We start from the raw sequence: 16,884 nt of genomic DNA, 5'->3' as shown, positions 1-16,884 counted from the left end.
GGGGTGGAAGGCAGCACAGGCTAGAGAGAGCGGCTGCCTGCAGAGAGCGGCTGCCGGGAGCCATGGACGGGCCCTCCAGGACTCAGGCCCTGTGCTGCCGACTGCCCCAGAACCCCGGGAAGCCAGCCGGGAAGCTTCAGAACGCAAAGGCTTCCCTTCGGAGCCTCAGGACAGCTTCCTGCACACCTGCTCTGACAGGGGCACCGACGCTCTTTTGTTCCCTCCACTTCTGGCCACAGGGGACAGGCTACCGGGACAGGAACAGAGCAGGACCCCTCAGGGGGGCAACGCGTGGGACGGGCTGCGGGCAGCAGGGTGCCTACTGCCCAGCACACTTGCCTGGGCCGCGGCACCTCACAGTTACTTTCCGTGGGGGGCAGCCCAGAGGCCTTGTTGGGGTGCACGGAGGCCGACATGGATTTCTGGTGCTGGCGGGGCCGGGCCGCAGAGACTGCGGCAGAAGCAGAAGCCGTGGAGGCCCGGGACCCTGGCATGGTTAGGCTAGGAGACAAAAGCGCGGAGAGGCCCGGGTTAGGGGTGGGCGAGGGCAGGAGGCTCCGAGGAGGCAGCCCCCGCAGGATGCAGGCCAGGCGCGGAGCGGCAGCGGGACGCACGCGAGGGCTGTGCATGGCAGCGGGCAGCGGGAGCAGGGTGAGGAGGCAGCGAGGTACGCCAGAGCCGGGGAGGAGGACTCAGGAGGGAGCAAGGCCAACAGGAGGCCTGGCCTCCGGGCTGCACTGGGAACTCCAAGATCAAGGACGCTGCTTCTCCAGAGCGGGCGGGTATGGCTAAGGGGAAACTCTCATGAAGCTCCAGACTGGAGGGCCCGGCACGCGACGCACAGGAAATGCTGCCGGTCAAGGCCGGCCCTCTGCTCTCACAGGCCCGCGGGGTCACCTCAACGTGCAAGCGCTCAGACGGGCGTGTCCTGATTCTGCCTGAGCTGGGCCTGAGGGGCTGATGCCCAGAGGGCACCGCCATGCCCTGGCTGTGGTCAAGGGCTGAGTGTGCAGCTGACCAGCCACGGAGAGCCCACAGGCGGCAAACGGCCAGGCAGTCGGAGGACAGGAGGAGGGGATGGCACGGATGGGGGAGGGGGGACGACAGCTGGACGGGACAGGGCCAGGACGCACTCCAGGGAGCGTGGCGCTGGCGAGGACAGGAGGGGGGCTGCTGACAGATGTCGCTCGGCGAGCGGAGGCCCTTGGGGAGCGAGGCGGCAGGCCCAGGCCACTCACCTGTCCTTGCCGTTCTGGATGGAGGCCTGGCCGAGGCTGGCTCTCTCCAGTAGCGGGGAGTTCCGGCTTCGGCTTGTGCTGGTGGAGAGGACGCTGTTCTGCGGGGAACGCAGGGGCAGAAGTCGTGTCAGAAACGCCGAGCGTCGGGCAGCGACAGCCAGGTTCTCCCCGCTCAGGGCCAGCCCCCGTCCCCGCCTGCCACCCCGAACAGACAGTGACAGGTTGAGGAGGGAGAGGATCTCGCTTTTGCTCCTGGGGGCTGGGCTTTCTACCCTCAGCAAAGCAGCAGCCAGAGAGCAGGGTCTGGGTCAAGAGGGCGCTGCCTGGAGAGGGCGGGCCCCACGGCAGAAGGAGAGCAGGGCGGGCTCACCGTGGAGGGGGTGGGGGTGGTCCTCTTCCTGTCCAGGCCCGGCAGGGGGCTGGCAGGCACCTTGGCGGTGCTGCTGGCCTTCCGCCCCGACTCCCGGTCCTCCTCGGGCCGCTTGTTCTCTGCGTTGTTATTCTGAGTCTTCTTAGAATAGGAGTTGGAGGTGGGGATGGCAGGACCAGCTGCGGGCCGGGGACGGGGCTGCGTGAGGCCGGGCCCCTCGTGCCCACCCCATGCAGGCACCCTCCTTTGGCCTGGCCAGCAGCCTACACACCCCGTTCCACAGAAGCCAGGGAAGGGAAGTGACTTGCTCGTGGCCATGCTGCTCACCAGTGGCCGAGCCAGTGCTAAAGCTCAGCTGGGTCACCCAAAGCCCCCGAGAAGCTGTGGCCCCTCTGGGGAGGAGCAAGCCCCACCAGCAAGGCCCGAGAGCATTTACCCTGGTCGCTGAAGCGCCGCTGCTTGGGGTTGGCCGAGACGCTGCGCTGTACCTTGTGGGAGGGGGATGGGGCATTGCTGTTGGTCAGATCGGTGGAAGGCCGGGGCTTCAGGGTGATGGTGTCGCCTTCCAACTGCAAGACCAGAATATGTGCCATCAAAGGAGGGCTGAAGGCACGTGAAGACGCCTGTGGACGGACACACTTATGCCCCAGGACCACACAAGACGTCCACCTGCAAGACCAATACCACCTCAACCCAACCCCCTACCCTGAAGGCACACGTGCCCTGGCACAGACATGGGCAAAGAGCCAAAGACGCCCCTGGAAAGTCAGCCTGCTCTCGAGACCGATACGCACGCCTACACATCCAGAAACACAAACACCCCAGAACACATGCTCAGACTCAGAGACCACCCCCCTCGCCACAGAGCAACACGGGCCCAGACCACATGTCACCAGACACCCCCAGGGAGAGAACCAAGAGAGGGAGCTACCACCACCGAGAGAGAGCAGGGTGGGAAGGCTGAGAGTTCACGTGGGGACACAGAGAAGACAAGCAAAACCCAAACGGGCAGAAGGACAGTCGCAGAGCTTCCAGACCACAGACGGGAGGATGGACACTGTGCACCCAGATATGCAGACCCTGATGCAAACACCAGGCGGAAGCAACACCCAGCCTCAAGCTCCCTAGAAGAGACCCAGCACTCAAAGATGTCCCCCACACACCTGGAGGTGGACACTTCCAGACACAGAGACACAAAGATACCTAGATCAACACAGAACTGCCAGTCTAGATGACCCAGACCATCTCCTCAACACAGACTGAGCCAGATCAACTCACCCGTGTCGCAACCCTGACCAGTCCCACACTGACCCCAGCTTTCTACTAATTTACCGGTGGGAGATCCATGAGCAAACCAGAGGCCCTTAGACATCAGAGCTGAGCTTAACGCTGGTCAGCAGAGAGCACACCTACTCAGAGGCGAACTTCTGCCCTTGACGGGGGTGAGAAGCTGGGGGCTACTGACAGCGAGGCTGGCTGGGTCGGGGAACAGAGTGGGGCACACACCTCGGAGCTCTTGTATCCCAGTAGCAGGTAGGTGGCCATCACCTCGTTGTACCTCTGGCCCACCAGCGAGTCCTGGATCTCTTCCCGCGTATACCCCATGGACACCATCAGCTCTGCATGGGGGACACACGGTTAGGGCCGGCTGGGACTGTGGGCAGGCGCGCCCGCAGGGCCCGGCCGGCTCACCTGTCCGCCGGGGGTCCTTGTAGTCAGGGAGGGGCTCCACATAAGGCTTGAGCTCGTCGTCTTCGTGACCCACATTCATCCACCGATCTTTCATGATTTGCTGGGGGCACAGGGGGGGGACACTCAGCTCGGAGGTTCACGTGGGGACCCCAGGACCGCCAGCCAGGTGGGCTCCAGGCCGCTCACCTCTAAAGTGCCTCTCTTGCTGGGATTAAGAATGAGAAACTTCTTAAGGAGGTTTTCACAGTCCGTGGACATGTAGAACGGAATGCGGTACTTCCCCCTCAGCACCCGCTCCCGCAGCTCCTGTGGGGGGATCTGGGGTCAGAGAAGGGAAGGCCCCTCAAGGCCACCCTCACGGGGAGAAACCCAACACCCAGGGTCCTGAGAGCTTCAGACTGGCCGGCAGACAGAGAGCGCGCCGACAGCCTGGGACAAGGCGCCTCACCAGAGAGGCAGCGAGGCCCTCGACCAGTCAGAGGCTGGCGGTCCAGGACGCCCTGGGGTGAACACACGCCCCACCTGGCCCACCTCTCGGGAAAGGAGCTGAGGCTATTCATCTCCAGGTGCCGAAAGGGAGGGTCAAGACCAGAGGTCGAGAGAGGAACTGAGAAGTGGTAACAATGATCTAAGCTTGTGCTTCACTCCACCTTGAGGTTCTGTCCGTCAAAAGGCAGGGATCCGCTGACCAGTGTATACAGGATAACTCCCAAGCTCCAGACGTCCACCTCAGGGCCATCGTATTTTTTTCCCTGGAAGAGTTCTGGGGCAGCGTAAGGCGGACTGCCACAGAAGGTGTCCAGCTTGTTCCCGAAGGTGAATTCATTGCTGAAGCCGAAGTCTGCGATCTTGATGTTCATATCAGCATCCAAGAGCAGGTTTTCAGCCTGGGAGGTAAGATGGAAAATGTCAGAGAACCAGGCAGACCACATGAGAGCCCTGGGCAGGAAGGTGCGGAGGGAACGGGAGCGCCGTGGGAAGTCATCTCCAGGCTCAGAACTTTCTCGCTCGGTTTCAGGGTAGGGCTTCAGTCAGAACAGGCTGGGCCGGAGGAAGCAGTACCGGCCACACCTCTCACAGGCGCCACAGGAGAGCTGGGATCCAAAGGCCCAGAGACCGGAGAGCGTCAGCCCAGGCTAATCACGGTCATGTCTGCGAGAACTTAGTGGCCAAGAGACTCATAGGCATCCCCAAACTTGAGCATCTTAGCAACAGAGAAGGTGTGCGCGCGCAAGCCTGCCAAGCGGCTGTGATGTAGCTGTGGACATGCCACGTGCTTCCTCCGTCACCGCCAGGCTGCCTGAGGGCTGGGAAGCCTGTAGTGCTCTTGGCCCGCCTGGCAGCCCGAGGGATGATGTGCCAAGAGGTGAGATGCAGAGAGCCCCTGCTCACGAGCCGGACCCCCGCGTCCAGCAGCGGGGACTGTATCGGAAGCAGCCCCAGGGGCTCACGGCCATCACAAAAGTGGAAGTTCTCTGGAGTTTCCTTGGACACTCAGGACCTGAAGGCCCCATCAGGGAGAACGGAGGGGGAGCAACCCGGCCCCACTCAACAGCTCAGGAGATAAGAGCGCACCTTACCTTCAAGTCGCGATGAACAATAAACTTCTGGTGACAATACTGCACAGCAGACACTATCTGGAAGGAAGGAAGAAGGCTCAGCCCGGGGCACTCCAGGGTGGGTCCCAGGGTCTGGCGGAGCAGTGGCCTGTGAACATGCCTGAGGCTGCCACGCAGACAGGCAGAGCTCCTCCGCGTGTGGCTCGAAGCCCCAAGGCAGAGGTCAGGACCGAGCCAGGGAGGGAGTCACACCCACCTGGCGGAATTTGGCTCGAGCCTCTTTTTCTTTCATCCTGCCATGAGCCACGAGGTAGTCGAATACCTCTCCTGCAAGAGATGGGGTGAGGATCGAGGTAAGAGCTGGGGGCGCTGGGAAAGGCGGGGACGAGACAGGAAGAGGCGGTGTCACACCTACCGCCACTAGCGTACTCCATGACAAGGTAGAGCGTTTTCTCGGTCTCTATCACTTCAAATAACTTCACTGGAAGAGAAAAGGCCGAATTTGGAGCCGAACTTGGAGAAACAGCAGGGCCCACAGGCTGCACCCTAACACGTGAAGAGGCATCCTCGGGACGAAGCCCCCCACGACCTCCCCCACCCGCCAAGGACAAGCTCCTCCCATACCAGTCACGCTACTGAGCACAGCCCAGGACAGGCACCAGACGGAGAGGTAGATTGGAGCTGAACTTCCCCAGGGGTATCCTGGAAGGCTCCAGGCTCCAGAAAGCCGTGCGCCTCAGAGAGGAGGGCCACACGCGGGAGAGCGGAGCCCTGTGTGTGCGGGAGGAAGAGAGGAATGACAGCCGGGTCTCACCTATGTTGGGGTGGTTCAAGACCTTCATTATTCTCACTTCACGGAACAGCTGGAAAACAGAACGCCAGGGGTCATGCTTGTTCAACTCGCTCCCCTCAGGTTCCTCCCAACGGAAGCCCTGCCAGGGTTCTTGCTCCAAAAAACCAAAGCAACACAAACCCAAAATCAAGCAGGAAAAAGCAACAGGGCAGCGGCCCAGCCCATCCAAGGCCCTGCCCGTGCCGAGAAGCGAGGGACGTGGTAGGAGGCTGGGCCCCGAGACGTGCCACCTGGCTCGGCATCGGGATAGGCCGCCATGCCCTCCGCCATGCCTACCACAGCCAGCTTGCGAGAGCTGGCGGGGTTTGTCGGGGTGCCTCCGCAGAGGGGAGTGTGAGCCCACGTGTGTGAACCTTCAGAACCCGAGTCGCTGTTTTGGTTCAGGAACGAAACACACCCCAGCGTGGTCTGTGTGAAAGGGTGCTGGAGCTCCAGAGGGGACCCCTTCATCCTTCGATTCACAGACGTCAGAGGGCTCTGCACCAGGGGACAGGCCCTTCCCTCATGGGCCTCGGGCGGTGACAGAAGAAGCCATTCCTATATATAGCTGATGCCAATTTTAATCAAATCCACCTCCACACACTCACGCTCTCTTTGTGAAACAAAATCAGGGGCTCCAAACCATACATTTCCATACAGAAAGATGACAGGAATGAACTCCTTCTCTGTGGGGCCAGGGACCTGGGGGTGGGGGTTTCTGTAATTTCTAGGCCTCCTCGCTTGCACAAAGAACACAATCGGTTGCTGTTGTTGCTGCTTTGGTGAGGCGAGGAGGCCGAATTCAGGATACAGTTTATGGAACAGACTATAGTTTTCTTGCCTTTAATGATGTCCCAGAGCTTTCCTTAGCTACAAAAGAAAAGAAGAAAGAGGACTTCCAGTCTTCAGGGTCCCAAATCTGACTGTAGCTCTGTTAGAGCCCAAGTTTGTCTTGCTTTCTTTCCTGGTCCGGCAGCTATTTTGCATGAAGAGACACAAAGGCCTAGACACCTTAGACACCACCTCAGGGGCAATAATTGGCGGATCTGCGCTGACATGGGGCCCAGAGGCAGTTGCCAGGACTCTGTCCCAGAGGGGGCCCACTTGGCCTGGAAGTGGCATTCTCCTGGGAGAGTGTAAGGTTTTCTTTTCTTGTCTAGAGCCCTGAGGGGGCTACCTTCTTCGGTGCTTGTCCTTTGGGGATCCCTGCTGGGATCAAATTGAGACAAGAGTGATCTGGTCCTAATCAGGTTGGCTTTGGTAACCAAGTGTGCTAAAAGGCTTTTAAAATGGCTATATTTGTCTGGCGCTAATGCCTCCCAGACAGTCAGGGAGAAGTAAGGAGAAAAAAGAGGTAGGGACCAATATGGCTGGTTGACTGGAGATTATTATTTTTTTGAGTTGGAGCCTCACTCTGTCCATCCCAGACTGGAGTGCAGTGGCATAATCATAGCTCATTGCTCCCGGCTCAGGCAGTCCTTCGGTCTCAGCCTTCTGAGCAGGTGGAACTGCGGGCAAGTGCTAGCTAATTTTTTAATTTTGTTTTTCTTTGAGTCGGAGCCTCACTCTGTCACTCAGGCTGGAGTGCAGTGGCACACTCACAGCCACCGCAGCCTCGACCTGCTGGGTTCCGGTGATCCTTTCGCCTCAGCCTTCCAAGTAACTAGAACTACAGGTGCGTGCCACCATGCCTGGCTAATTTTTTTTTAAATTTATTGTAGAGACGAGGTCTCACCAAGTTGCCCAGGCTGGTCTCGAACCCCTGGGCTCAGGCAATCCTCTAGCCTCGGCCTCCCAAAGTGCTGAGACTACAGGCTCGAGTCACCGCACCTAGCCAATTTTTAAATTTTGTAGAGACAAGACCTCACCAGGTTGCCCAGGCTGGTCTCGAACTCCTGGGCTCAAGCGATTCTCCCACCTTGACCTCCCTCCCACCCATAGGGCTAGGATTATAGGCTTGAGCCATTGTGCTCAACCTGACTGGTGATTATTACAGTGGCAGGCTAGACTGCTGCAAAGAACAAATGGCCCACCCCACGCTGACTTCTGCTTCTACGGGGTCAGAGCCAAGAAGTCAACAGCAGATCTCTCCCTTCTTCCTGGAAAGCTCCAAGGAGGGATGCCCTGATGCCGACAGCAAATTTTCTGTTGAACCAAAGAACTCTTGAAGGGACCCCAAGGGTAAAGGAGTAGGGAACAAGCAGGCAGCACCTTGGTTCTGGCTGTTGGCATGTCAGGGGAAGAACTCACCCACTCTTTAATTCCACCCTCAGCCCCTTTCCTAGGTTTCACAGTATCACTATGTCTAACTGTCGGCATGGAGTCACGCCTGCCCCTATCTCAACTACCACAATGTGCACATGGGAAAAAAATCGATCTGCCACAAGATGGAAAGAACTAGGTCTTGGTTAGAAAATCTGAGCCAGGGTCAGCTGAACTATGGCAAAAGACAAGTGTGACGGACTTGAATAGGGGCAGCTAGCTATTCTGGAGCCAGACCAGTAGCCTTCCTTTTTTCCTAACTGCTGGAGCCCAGGACATGGAGAGAAGGTAAAGAGTTTCCTGTTCTGCAACACCCAGTTGCTGGCAAGTTATCTCCTTCTGCACATGAAGGTCTCCTCTTTCCTCACTCCCATCAGCCTTTCATGGTTTCTCGGGCAGAGGGTCTGTGTTCCCACCAGGGGAGTTCCCTACCAGCTAAGTAAGACCCCAGGTTCCGCTGAAACAAGGAGGAAAGGAAAAGTCCAACCTCTTCTTGCAAAAACTGTGTGCAAATATCTTTGTGACCTCTAGTCAAGAGGCTAGAAGTGAGAAGAAAACTTGGGTTACCTGTCCTTAGTCTGCACACACTGTCAGAGACTTAGAATTGGAGTTCAGCTTCTAAAAACTCCACTCTTCCATATGAATTCTCTAAAATGTAGCTGGCACAGAAGCAGAGGCAGGTTCCCTGCCTCCTCTTATCCCTGCACTTCTAAAGTCACGCCCCTGGACCATTCCAGATCTGGAGTAGCTGCATGTGTTTCTAGTAATGGCTACAAACGTGTTTTTGCATAGGGCTGGCCACAGGCCAGAAGATAACAAGATGTGGGAAGTAGGTCAGACAGGTAGGTCCAGTAGCTGGGAACTTCAGAAGAGCCAGTGCCTGTGGCCAGGAGGCCCACTCAAGCGGAGTCACAATGAGGGATCCAACCAAAGCCCTGAAGGTAGCTGAGCCACAACAGGGGCGAAGGGGACAGTGAAACGGCCAGAGATTTTTAACTAGGTCTAGAAGGGGACGGGAGGTACCGTGTACTTACTTTCTGGAGGCTGGAGGAGTTCAGTTGAGTCTTGTCAATGATCTTCACAGCTACCTGAACAAAAAACAAAAAAAGCCCAAGATCACCTCTCTGACGAGGAGAAGGACTTGAATCCACTTATTCCTGTTCTTTCTTTTTTTTTTTTTTGAGTTAGAGTCTCACTCTTGTCACCCAGGCTGGAGTGCCAGTGGCATGCTCACAGCCAACTCAAACTTGGCCTGCTGGGTTCAGGTGATTCTTCCGCCTCAGCCTTCTAAGTAGCTGGAACTAAAGTGCACGCCACCATACCCAGCTAATTTTTTGATTTATTGTAGAGACGAGGTCTTGCCACGCTGCCCAGGCTGGTCTTAAACCTGTGAGCTGAGGCGATCCTCTCACCTCCACCTCCCAAAGTGCTGGGATGACAGGCGTGAGCCACCGTGCCCAGCCCACTTCTTCCTTTCTGTCCCATGGCTCCTCGCCCTCTGCTAGCTCAGACCTCACTCTGCCTGGCAGACAAGAGCTGGCTGCAGCAGCAGTCCTCTCACTACCTGCAGTGTCAGCGGGGCTGGGAGGTGCCGCCATGTCCCCAGGCCCAGCACTCACCTCCTTCCCAGTCAGGATGTGCCGGGCCAGCTTCACCTTGGCAAAGTTCCCCTTGCCGATGGTCTTAAGGAGCCGATAGTTGCCAATATGGGGCTGCTCATCGGCAGAGGTGGCCGAGTTGCGGCCCCGCAGCATGTTGGACTTACTGCTGGGCTTGGAGTCCATGTGTCCCAAGGGGGGCTGCAGGGTGGAGACAGACACGCATTTACATGCGCCCCTTCCGGCTCCCTAAAACTCTTGCCCTCAGCTCTCCGCAAAAGTGGAAGAGGCTGGTGGTATAGGGGCAGGCTCCAGGGGACTGGCAGGCACGCGAAGGCCCACAAGGCAGGAGAAGGAAAGGGGATGAGATGCCGGCCAGTCTCCAGCCCAGAGAGCAAGCACAGGGCCCAGAGCCAGATGCCATGGGAGGCAGGGCTCAGGAGCAGAGCTGTGTCATCGCTGGCTCCCCAGGGCCACGCACCAGCTCCTTGGACTCAGGTGGGAGAGCCAGGGCCCTGTAGTCCTCCTTGCTGCCTGTGCACGCTGCGAGAAGGCCACATCTCAAAGTCCAGGGCAATACGGCCAGACTGGCTTCAGAGCCCTCATCGCCATCAACACTTACACCAACCTTCATCACGCACTATTGTGTGTGTCTTTTGCTGTCTCTCCTGGTCACAGTGGAAGCCTGTGCAAGCAGGCTGAGTCTATTCACTGACACGCTTCGGCCCCAGACAAACTGGCTTACATTCGCTGCTCAGTGAACACTCATACAGCAACTGGGTCTGAGCGAGGCGGCAGCCAGGCCCACTCTGCCTTCCTTAGATGGCCCATGGCTCAGATGAGGGTGTGAAGAGCGGAAGCCAAACAACCAGCACTCAACAGGTATTAGACACAGAACAGGTCAAGGGCCCTTTACCTGAAATGCTTAGGACCAGAAGTGTTGCAGATGTTTTTCAGATTCTGCAATATTTGCATACACATGATGAGTCTCTCAGAGATGGACCCAACTCTAAATACGAAATCCAAGCTGGGCTCGGTGGCTCAGCCTGTAATCCTGCGCCTTTGGGAGGCTGAGGTGAGTGGATCGCCTGAGCCCACAGGTTCGAGACCCACCGGGCAACTTGGTGAGACCTCATCTCTACAGTAAATCAAAAAATTAGCTGGGTGTGGTAGCGTGCGCCTGTAATTCCAGCTACTCGGAAGGCTGAGGTGGAAGGATCGCTGGAGCCCAGTAGGTCGAGGCTGTGGTGGCCGGGAGTGGCCACTGCACTCCAGTCTGGGCGACAGAGTGAGACTCCAACTCAAAAAAAAATAAAAATAAAAATAAATAAATAAATACGAAATCCTTTTATGTTTCTATTTTTGCTATTTATTTACTTAATAGAGACAGGGTCTCCCTATGTGGCCCAGACTGGTCTAGACTCCTGGCCTCCAGCAAGTCTCCTGCCTTGACCTCCCTCAGTGCTGGGATTGCAAGCACGATCCACAGTCCCATCTGTGTTTCATACCCACCTTACACACATAGCCTGAAGGTAATTTCATACACTAGCTTAAACAACTTTGTGCACGAAACAAAGTTTTTACTGTGACCTATCACATGAGGCCGGGTGTGGACATTTTCTACTGTGACATCATGAAACTCAGAGTTTCAGAGTTTGGATTCTGGAGTAGGGATCCTCAATCTGCACAAAAGGGTGTGGTTGAGACCAAAACCTACGTTCGCATGAAGATGTGCACATTCTCCAGGTGCTGAACAGAGCGATCATGTGAGCTAGCAATTCCGCTCCTCAGTGGGTGCTCGCGAGAAATGAAAGCATATCCACACAAACCCTGCACGCCAACGTTCAAAGCAGCATAATCCCTAACAGCCAACAAGTGGAAACAACTCAAATGTCTATCAACTGGATGAATGGGTAAACAAAAGTAGCAGATATACACAGTGGAATATTAGTTGGCAATACAAAGAAATGAAGTACTGATGTATGTCACAACACAGAAGAACCTTGAGAACAGTATGTTAAGTGAAGAGGGTCAGTCACAAAGGACCACATGGTGCATGGTTCCATTTCTATGAAATGCCTGAATCTACAGAGACAGAAAGCAGAACAGTAGTCACCTAGAGCTGAGGATGTGAGGGTGAAACCAAGGGACGTGGGGTTTCTTTTTGGGGTAATAAGCATGTCCTAAAATTGACTGTGGTGACGGATACACACCTCTGGTGAAATTAGTAAGAACCACTCAATCTGCACCTCAAACGGGTGAACTGTCTGGTATGTGAATTCTCTCTCAAGAAACCCATTAAGCAAGTGTCTGCCTAGCTTCTGTCTAGAGCCCTGATCTACCACTCTCAAAGAACACGTGGTACACCTCTCCAGCAAAAAGCTGCAACAAAGCTGTGCCAGTCTCAGGCCAGAACTACCCAGAGCCGCCTTGGAAACTTCAAGGGGACAGTTTGGAGGGCAGCAGGGTGACCAGAGGAGTGTGCGTCAAAGCTCTTCTTTTCCTGGCCCCCGCTGGCAGTTCAGCAAAGTCCTCAAACACCACAGAGAAAGAGAACGACTTGCTACTACCCAAGGAACTGTCCAGGGTTCCTGGGCAAGAAGCCTGGCTGTTCAGTCAGATGTTTTTCAGGCAGAAACAACGGCAACAAGTACCGTCCCCTGATTCTGACTTGTGCCTTCCTTGCTGCGTCCACACAGGGCCTCTGCGTGGCAGCTGGGGGCTGATTTTTGGTGAGCTGTCTGACCCAGATGCCAGAAGCACATGCGGCTGGACCCCGGAAGAAAAAGATCCATGCATCTGGTAGACTTTGCAGAGGGAGGCTGCTCGTCCCAGCAGGGGCCCTTGTAGCCTCCTCGGCCCTTCAGGGAGCATCCTCTCTCCTTTAAGTCCTCCCACTCCTCGCACCTCCAGGAGGCCCCGGCCCTCACCGTCTGCCCTTCCCGGCCCAAGGTGCTCCCTGGCCCTCTGCTCTCCACACACCCTGCGGCCCTCCTAAGCCTGCCTGGTTCTCAGACAGTGTTTGCCACACAGCAGACCGTGGGATACCTTGCTTTTTCCCTCCCGAAAGAACTCCAAGAGCGAAGGACACCTCGAGACCCTGCCGATACCAGCAGGTCTAGGCCTGGCCTCAAGCCTGCCCCTTCTCAGCCGCTCCTCCCTGAAGTGGCCTCTGACTCCCTCCCGCTCCACCAGTCTGCCTAAGGGCCGTGAACAGGGAAGGCCTTCCTTCCGCCCCAACCCCCATGAGAAGAAGATGGGTGGGAAGGCTTCCTCAGCAACCTCTAGCTCACCTTCTGTTTCTCGACACAAGCCCAAGGCGGCGGAAGCGCGACGGTCTCCCAGTCCTCAAAATCCAAAATCGGGACTCAGCGTTCACCTGGGGAGGGAGCCCTCTGTCCCCCGAGCCAAGTCTGGGTGTCCCCTGCCCACCCGCTCTGCTATCCCATCCCACTTGGCGGCCCAGGGGCCGGGCTGTGTGGCGCGGCAGGACAGTAGTCCCTGCGACCTCGGCGGCTGCTGAGCCTCAGGAAGCATCAACAACTGTAAACAGGACACCCCGCTTGCCCTTCCCTTCTGGTTAAGATGAAGACTGCAGACACCAGAGGCAGACTGCCGGCATTCACATCCTAATTCTGCCAGCTACTCCACACACACTGACTCGACGATCACCACCACCAACATCCTCAAGAGGAAGGCAAGGCTATGTCAAAGGGGAGGAAGAGCCTCGAATGCTGGCCCACGGCAGGTGGCAGTCTGGAGAAGTGCAGAAACCTGAGAGAGCCGGGATCAGGCCCAGGATTCCCCAGCTACTCACGCGAGTAGCCTTATCTGCAGAGTGGCAAGAAGGAAGCCCCACTTCACACGGGTGGGTGAGGGAACAAGCACACCACGCTCCACCCAATGCCCAGCAAAGAGCAGCCACCATGTCTCCAGACACTCCTGTCTGCAAAGCCAGGGTCTTGCTGTCAACTCCCCCCACATCTCTACTGAGCCCCACTAGGCCAGCGACAGCCCTGCTGGACGCTGGCAGGAGATGCTGGGGCCTTCTCCATGGGCGAGGGGGCCGGGCTGAATGTGCTTAAAGGCCACGTTCCCCAGGGCTTGTCATCGGCCAACAACAGCCCCTCCAGCCTTTACCAGAGGGCACAAGTGTAGCCAGGCCTCAGCCAGGGCAGCTGTGAAGGGCTGTCCCACGCGGGCACCCAGCGTGGTGGACACGGTGACATGTCGAGCACAGAGAAGCAGGCAGCACTGATCCCCTGCTCTGAAAGTCACCAACTCAGGGCTCAAAGCACCCAGTCCCCTCCCCTCCCCCACCCTGCACCCTTCTAAGGTGCAAGATGTTTCCCCCAGCAGGGAAGGAGGACAGGGTGGGAGGATGGGGAACGCCTCCGGCAGAAAGGCTTCTCGGACCACGGCCCAGTGAGGCACTCCCCTCGGGCTGCTTCCCGGGGGGAGAGAAGACAAGGGTTGTAGCCTCCCCTCTGTGGTTCCGGCCTTGCCGTGGGCTGACCCTAGGTCTTGCCAACACAGTGGCGAGCTGAGGACCGCCGTCCCGCCGGGCACCCAAGAGGACCCGGTGAAAGCCATGCTCTCCCGCCACCTCCCTCCCCCCGGCTCAAGGGGAGATGTGGCAGACCAGGCATCCCCAAGGCTCCAGCTGGCATCACGTCCCAGGTAGACCCCGAGGGCTGAGGAGGTCCGTCCAAAGCAGCCCCCGCAGCTCTCAAGCCGCTTCAGCGCGCACAAGAGGGTCATCCTGCAAGGCGCTTCTTGGAACTGAAGGGCGGGCCAGAGGGCCTGATTGAGAAGTGGGCCAAAACGGCTCTGGAGTCTGCGACCGAGAGAAGGCAGGACATGGAGGAGCAAAGTAGCAGTTTTACACCCACCGGGTCTGCCAGAGCCCTGGGGCCCGGGATCTCAGAACTCGGCCTAGGCGTGCTGCCAGGTGAGCCCGGAAGAGCCTCACCCCGAGAGCCCGGCGCTGACTCAGGTGGGCAGGGCCCCCAGCCCTCATGCTGGCGGCTCCCAGCGAGCCCTCCCCAAGGGAAGCTCGCACTCTGGGGCTCTGCGATCCAGGCCGGCCTCAAGTGTTCCGGGGCTTCCCGGGCCTGGGGTGAGGGGTCAAAGCAGGTGCCCCGGGCCAGAGGCAGGTGAGTCGGCATGTGGCCAGCAGAGGAAAAGCACCCCTCGGGCACTCGCCTGGGGCAACAGCCCAGACCCTGGCTCCCCCCAGCATGGCACCGGAGCACCCTCCCCGTGCGCAGCTGCCTGGTGGCCTGTCGCAAAGCCCGCCGCCTGCCTCTCCCACCTGTGGAGCCTGCTTGACTCGACCTCAGGGAGGCTCCTGCCTGCTGCCGGTCCCCGCTTCCGTGCCTAGCCGACACCTCTCCCACTCGGGACACCCTTCCTGTGAACTCTGCCCCCGCCCCGTCCCGGTGCCCACCTGGCGCCACTGAGCAACACTCTGGTCCTACATTTGAGGCGGGCAGGGGGAAGAGGAGGGGGCGATCCCAGAGGGAAAGGGGGGCCAACATACCCAGCTGGAGAAAGGGGCAAGGCCCGCCAGCGACTTCCATGCAGCAGAGCCACAGCGGAACCTGTCAGGCAGCGAGGGCAAAGTACAGAGGCCGGATGAGCCAGGCCCAGGGCGGGGGCGCACAACCAGCCACCCTTACTCAGCCGGAGCCGCGACACCACCACCACCTCCTCAGTGAAGAGCAGCCAGGCAGCCGGGCGGGTGAGCGGTTCCTGCCTGGGAACTGGACGGTGTCGCAACCGAAACCACCAGGAGCAGAGAGAGACTGGGCTTGGCCAGGAGAGCAACAGGGCCACAGCCCGGCGGCCTCGCGAGGGCCCGAGCCTGGTGGCCGGGACTCAGCAGTTCCAGGACACTGCGCCAGGGGCAAGGTGGAAGGAAAGGGCCAGGAGGGGAGCGGGCAGGAAGGGGCCAGGAGAGAGAGGCGGGTTTAGCCCAACTTCCTGCTCCCCTCCCCCCTCCCTCCCCGGAAGCAGGCTGCCCCACCCTCCCCAAGGTGCTCTGCCGTAACAGCTGGGAGGGCAGGGCGAGGAGACTCACTGCAGCCAGGGCTGTCATAAAGCCCCACCTCACCTGCAGCAGGCAGGACCTGGGCAGCCACAGATCCCTGGAACCAGGCCTCAAGCAGAGCTGGGCGGAATCTGTATGACTCAGGCGTGCTAACCCAGAGTGGCAGCCCTGCCGAAGACCAGCAAACCACCCCGTCGCAAAAGAAGGGGGGAGGGGGTGAGCAGAAGCCAGCAAGCCAACGGTGGCAGATGGACCTCCTACTTCCTAAAAAAGCAGCGCTTAACCCTAGAAAAATGCACACTCCACTTAGACACAAGACAACTGGGACATAATTCAGGGGTTTAGAGTGCTGCGAAGCCCTCAGAGGTCTGTGGGTTCTCGATGGAGAGCCTTTATCACCCACAGAGAAGGAGATGCCTAATCCTAGACTTTGCCCAAAGGCTGGGGAACAATCCACATGTCCCCTCCAGAACTACTTCTGGAAGGCGATCCCCGAGGCTCCCACTTGCCTCCGCGCCGCCGTCACCAAACCCCCACCTCGGCCCCACACCGCACTGCTTCTGCCAGGAGCTCCAGGGGCCTGGAACCCCTGCAAAGTCCCAGGTCAGGGCACGTCATCAGGAGAACACTCTCCTTCCAGACGGCTGGCCCTGCCTGGGCCCTGGCCACAGTCACTCCTCTGCTCGCAGAGGACGACGCATTCTCATTCATTCCATGACTCCCGGCTAGGATCTTTCCCACGAAGCAGCTCTGAAATCTCACCTCAGCAGGCCATAACCCCCCTGGGGAAGGCCAAGGCTTCCTCGTGCCCTCAAGCACCTCAGCACGAGCTCTGGGGAACCATGCTACTGGGGCGGCCAAGCCATGTCTGCTTTCATAAGAACCCAACACTTCTGACGGCACGGGTGCCCAGCACTCACTCTGTTTTCCCCACACACAGATCTCTGGGGCAGGTAGCATCCCACTTTCCATCAAGAAATGGACACTCAAGGTTATGAGACTTGCCCAAAGTCTCGTAGCTTCCGTTTCGTTCCCACTGCTGCACTCTGATGTTTCGGACAGCCAGTGGCCCTTACCAGAGTCTCATCAACTTTTTTTTGTGGGTCAGCGTCTCACCCTGTCACCCAGGCTGGAGTGCAAGCACGATCACAGCTCACCCCGGTATTGTTCTCCTGGGCTCAGGCTATCCTTCTGCCTCAGTCAACCAAGTAGCTGGGATTATAGGTGCATGCCACCACACCTGGCTAAATTTGTGCAGAGACAAGGTCTTGCTAGGTTGCC

General features: G+C 58.3%; 1 protein-coding gene across 1 annotated transcript in view; it reads right to left on the bottom strand.

Annotated features, from left to right (window-relative positions):
- MARK2 (microtubule affinity regulating kinase 2) overlaps nt 1-15,501 on the bottom strand; it is a 19,608-nt gene extending 4,107 nt beyond the window's left edge. Inside the window, exons 1-15 of the mRNA XM_021708215.1 lie at nt 15,094-15,501; nt 9,573-9,752; nt 8,988-9,041; nt 5,674-5,722; nt 5,275-5,340; nt 5,116-5,186; nt 4,881-4,937; nt 3,951-4,187; nt 3,487-3,606; nt 3,301-3,400; nt 3,115-3,227; nt 2,045-2,177; nt 1,609-1,787; nt 1,239-1,336; nt 336-501 (exon numbers count right to left, since the gene is read on the bottom strand). Coding sequence (XP_021563890.1) covers nt 336-501; nt 1,239-1,336; nt 1,609-1,787; nt 2,045-2,177; nt 3,115-3,227; nt 3,301-3,400; nt 3,487-3,606; nt 3,951-4,187; nt 4,881-4,937; nt 5,116-5,186; nt 5,275-5,340; nt 5,674-5,722; nt 8,988-9,041; nt 9,573-9,737 — 1,608 coding nt within the window. The 5' untranslated portion in view covers nt 9,738-9,752; nt 15,094-15,501. The remainder of the gene's footprint in view (nt 1-335; nt 502-1,238; nt 1,337-1,608; nt 1,788-2,044; nt 2,178-3,114; nt 3,228-3,300; nt 3,401-3,486; nt 3,607-3,950; nt 4,188-4,880; nt 4,938-5,115; nt 5,187-5,274; nt 5,341-5,673; nt 5,723-8,987; nt 9,042-9,572; nt 9,753-15,093) is intronic.
- Nucleotides 15,502-16,884: the final 1,383 nt, after the last annotated feature.

Source organism: Carlito syrichta, unplaced genomic scaffold (assembly GCF_000164805.1).
Source record: "Carlito syrichta isolate Samal-C Ts95f unplaced genomic scaffold, Tarsius_syrichta-2.0.1 Scaffold135581, whole genome shotgun sequence".
NCBI classification, from domain to species: Eukaryota; Metazoa; Chordata; class Mammalia; order Primates; family Tarsiidae; genus Carlito; species Carlito syrichta.
The sequence above is the reverse complement of the archived record's forward strand: the minus strand, read 5'-3'. Positions and strand labels throughout refer to the sequence as shown.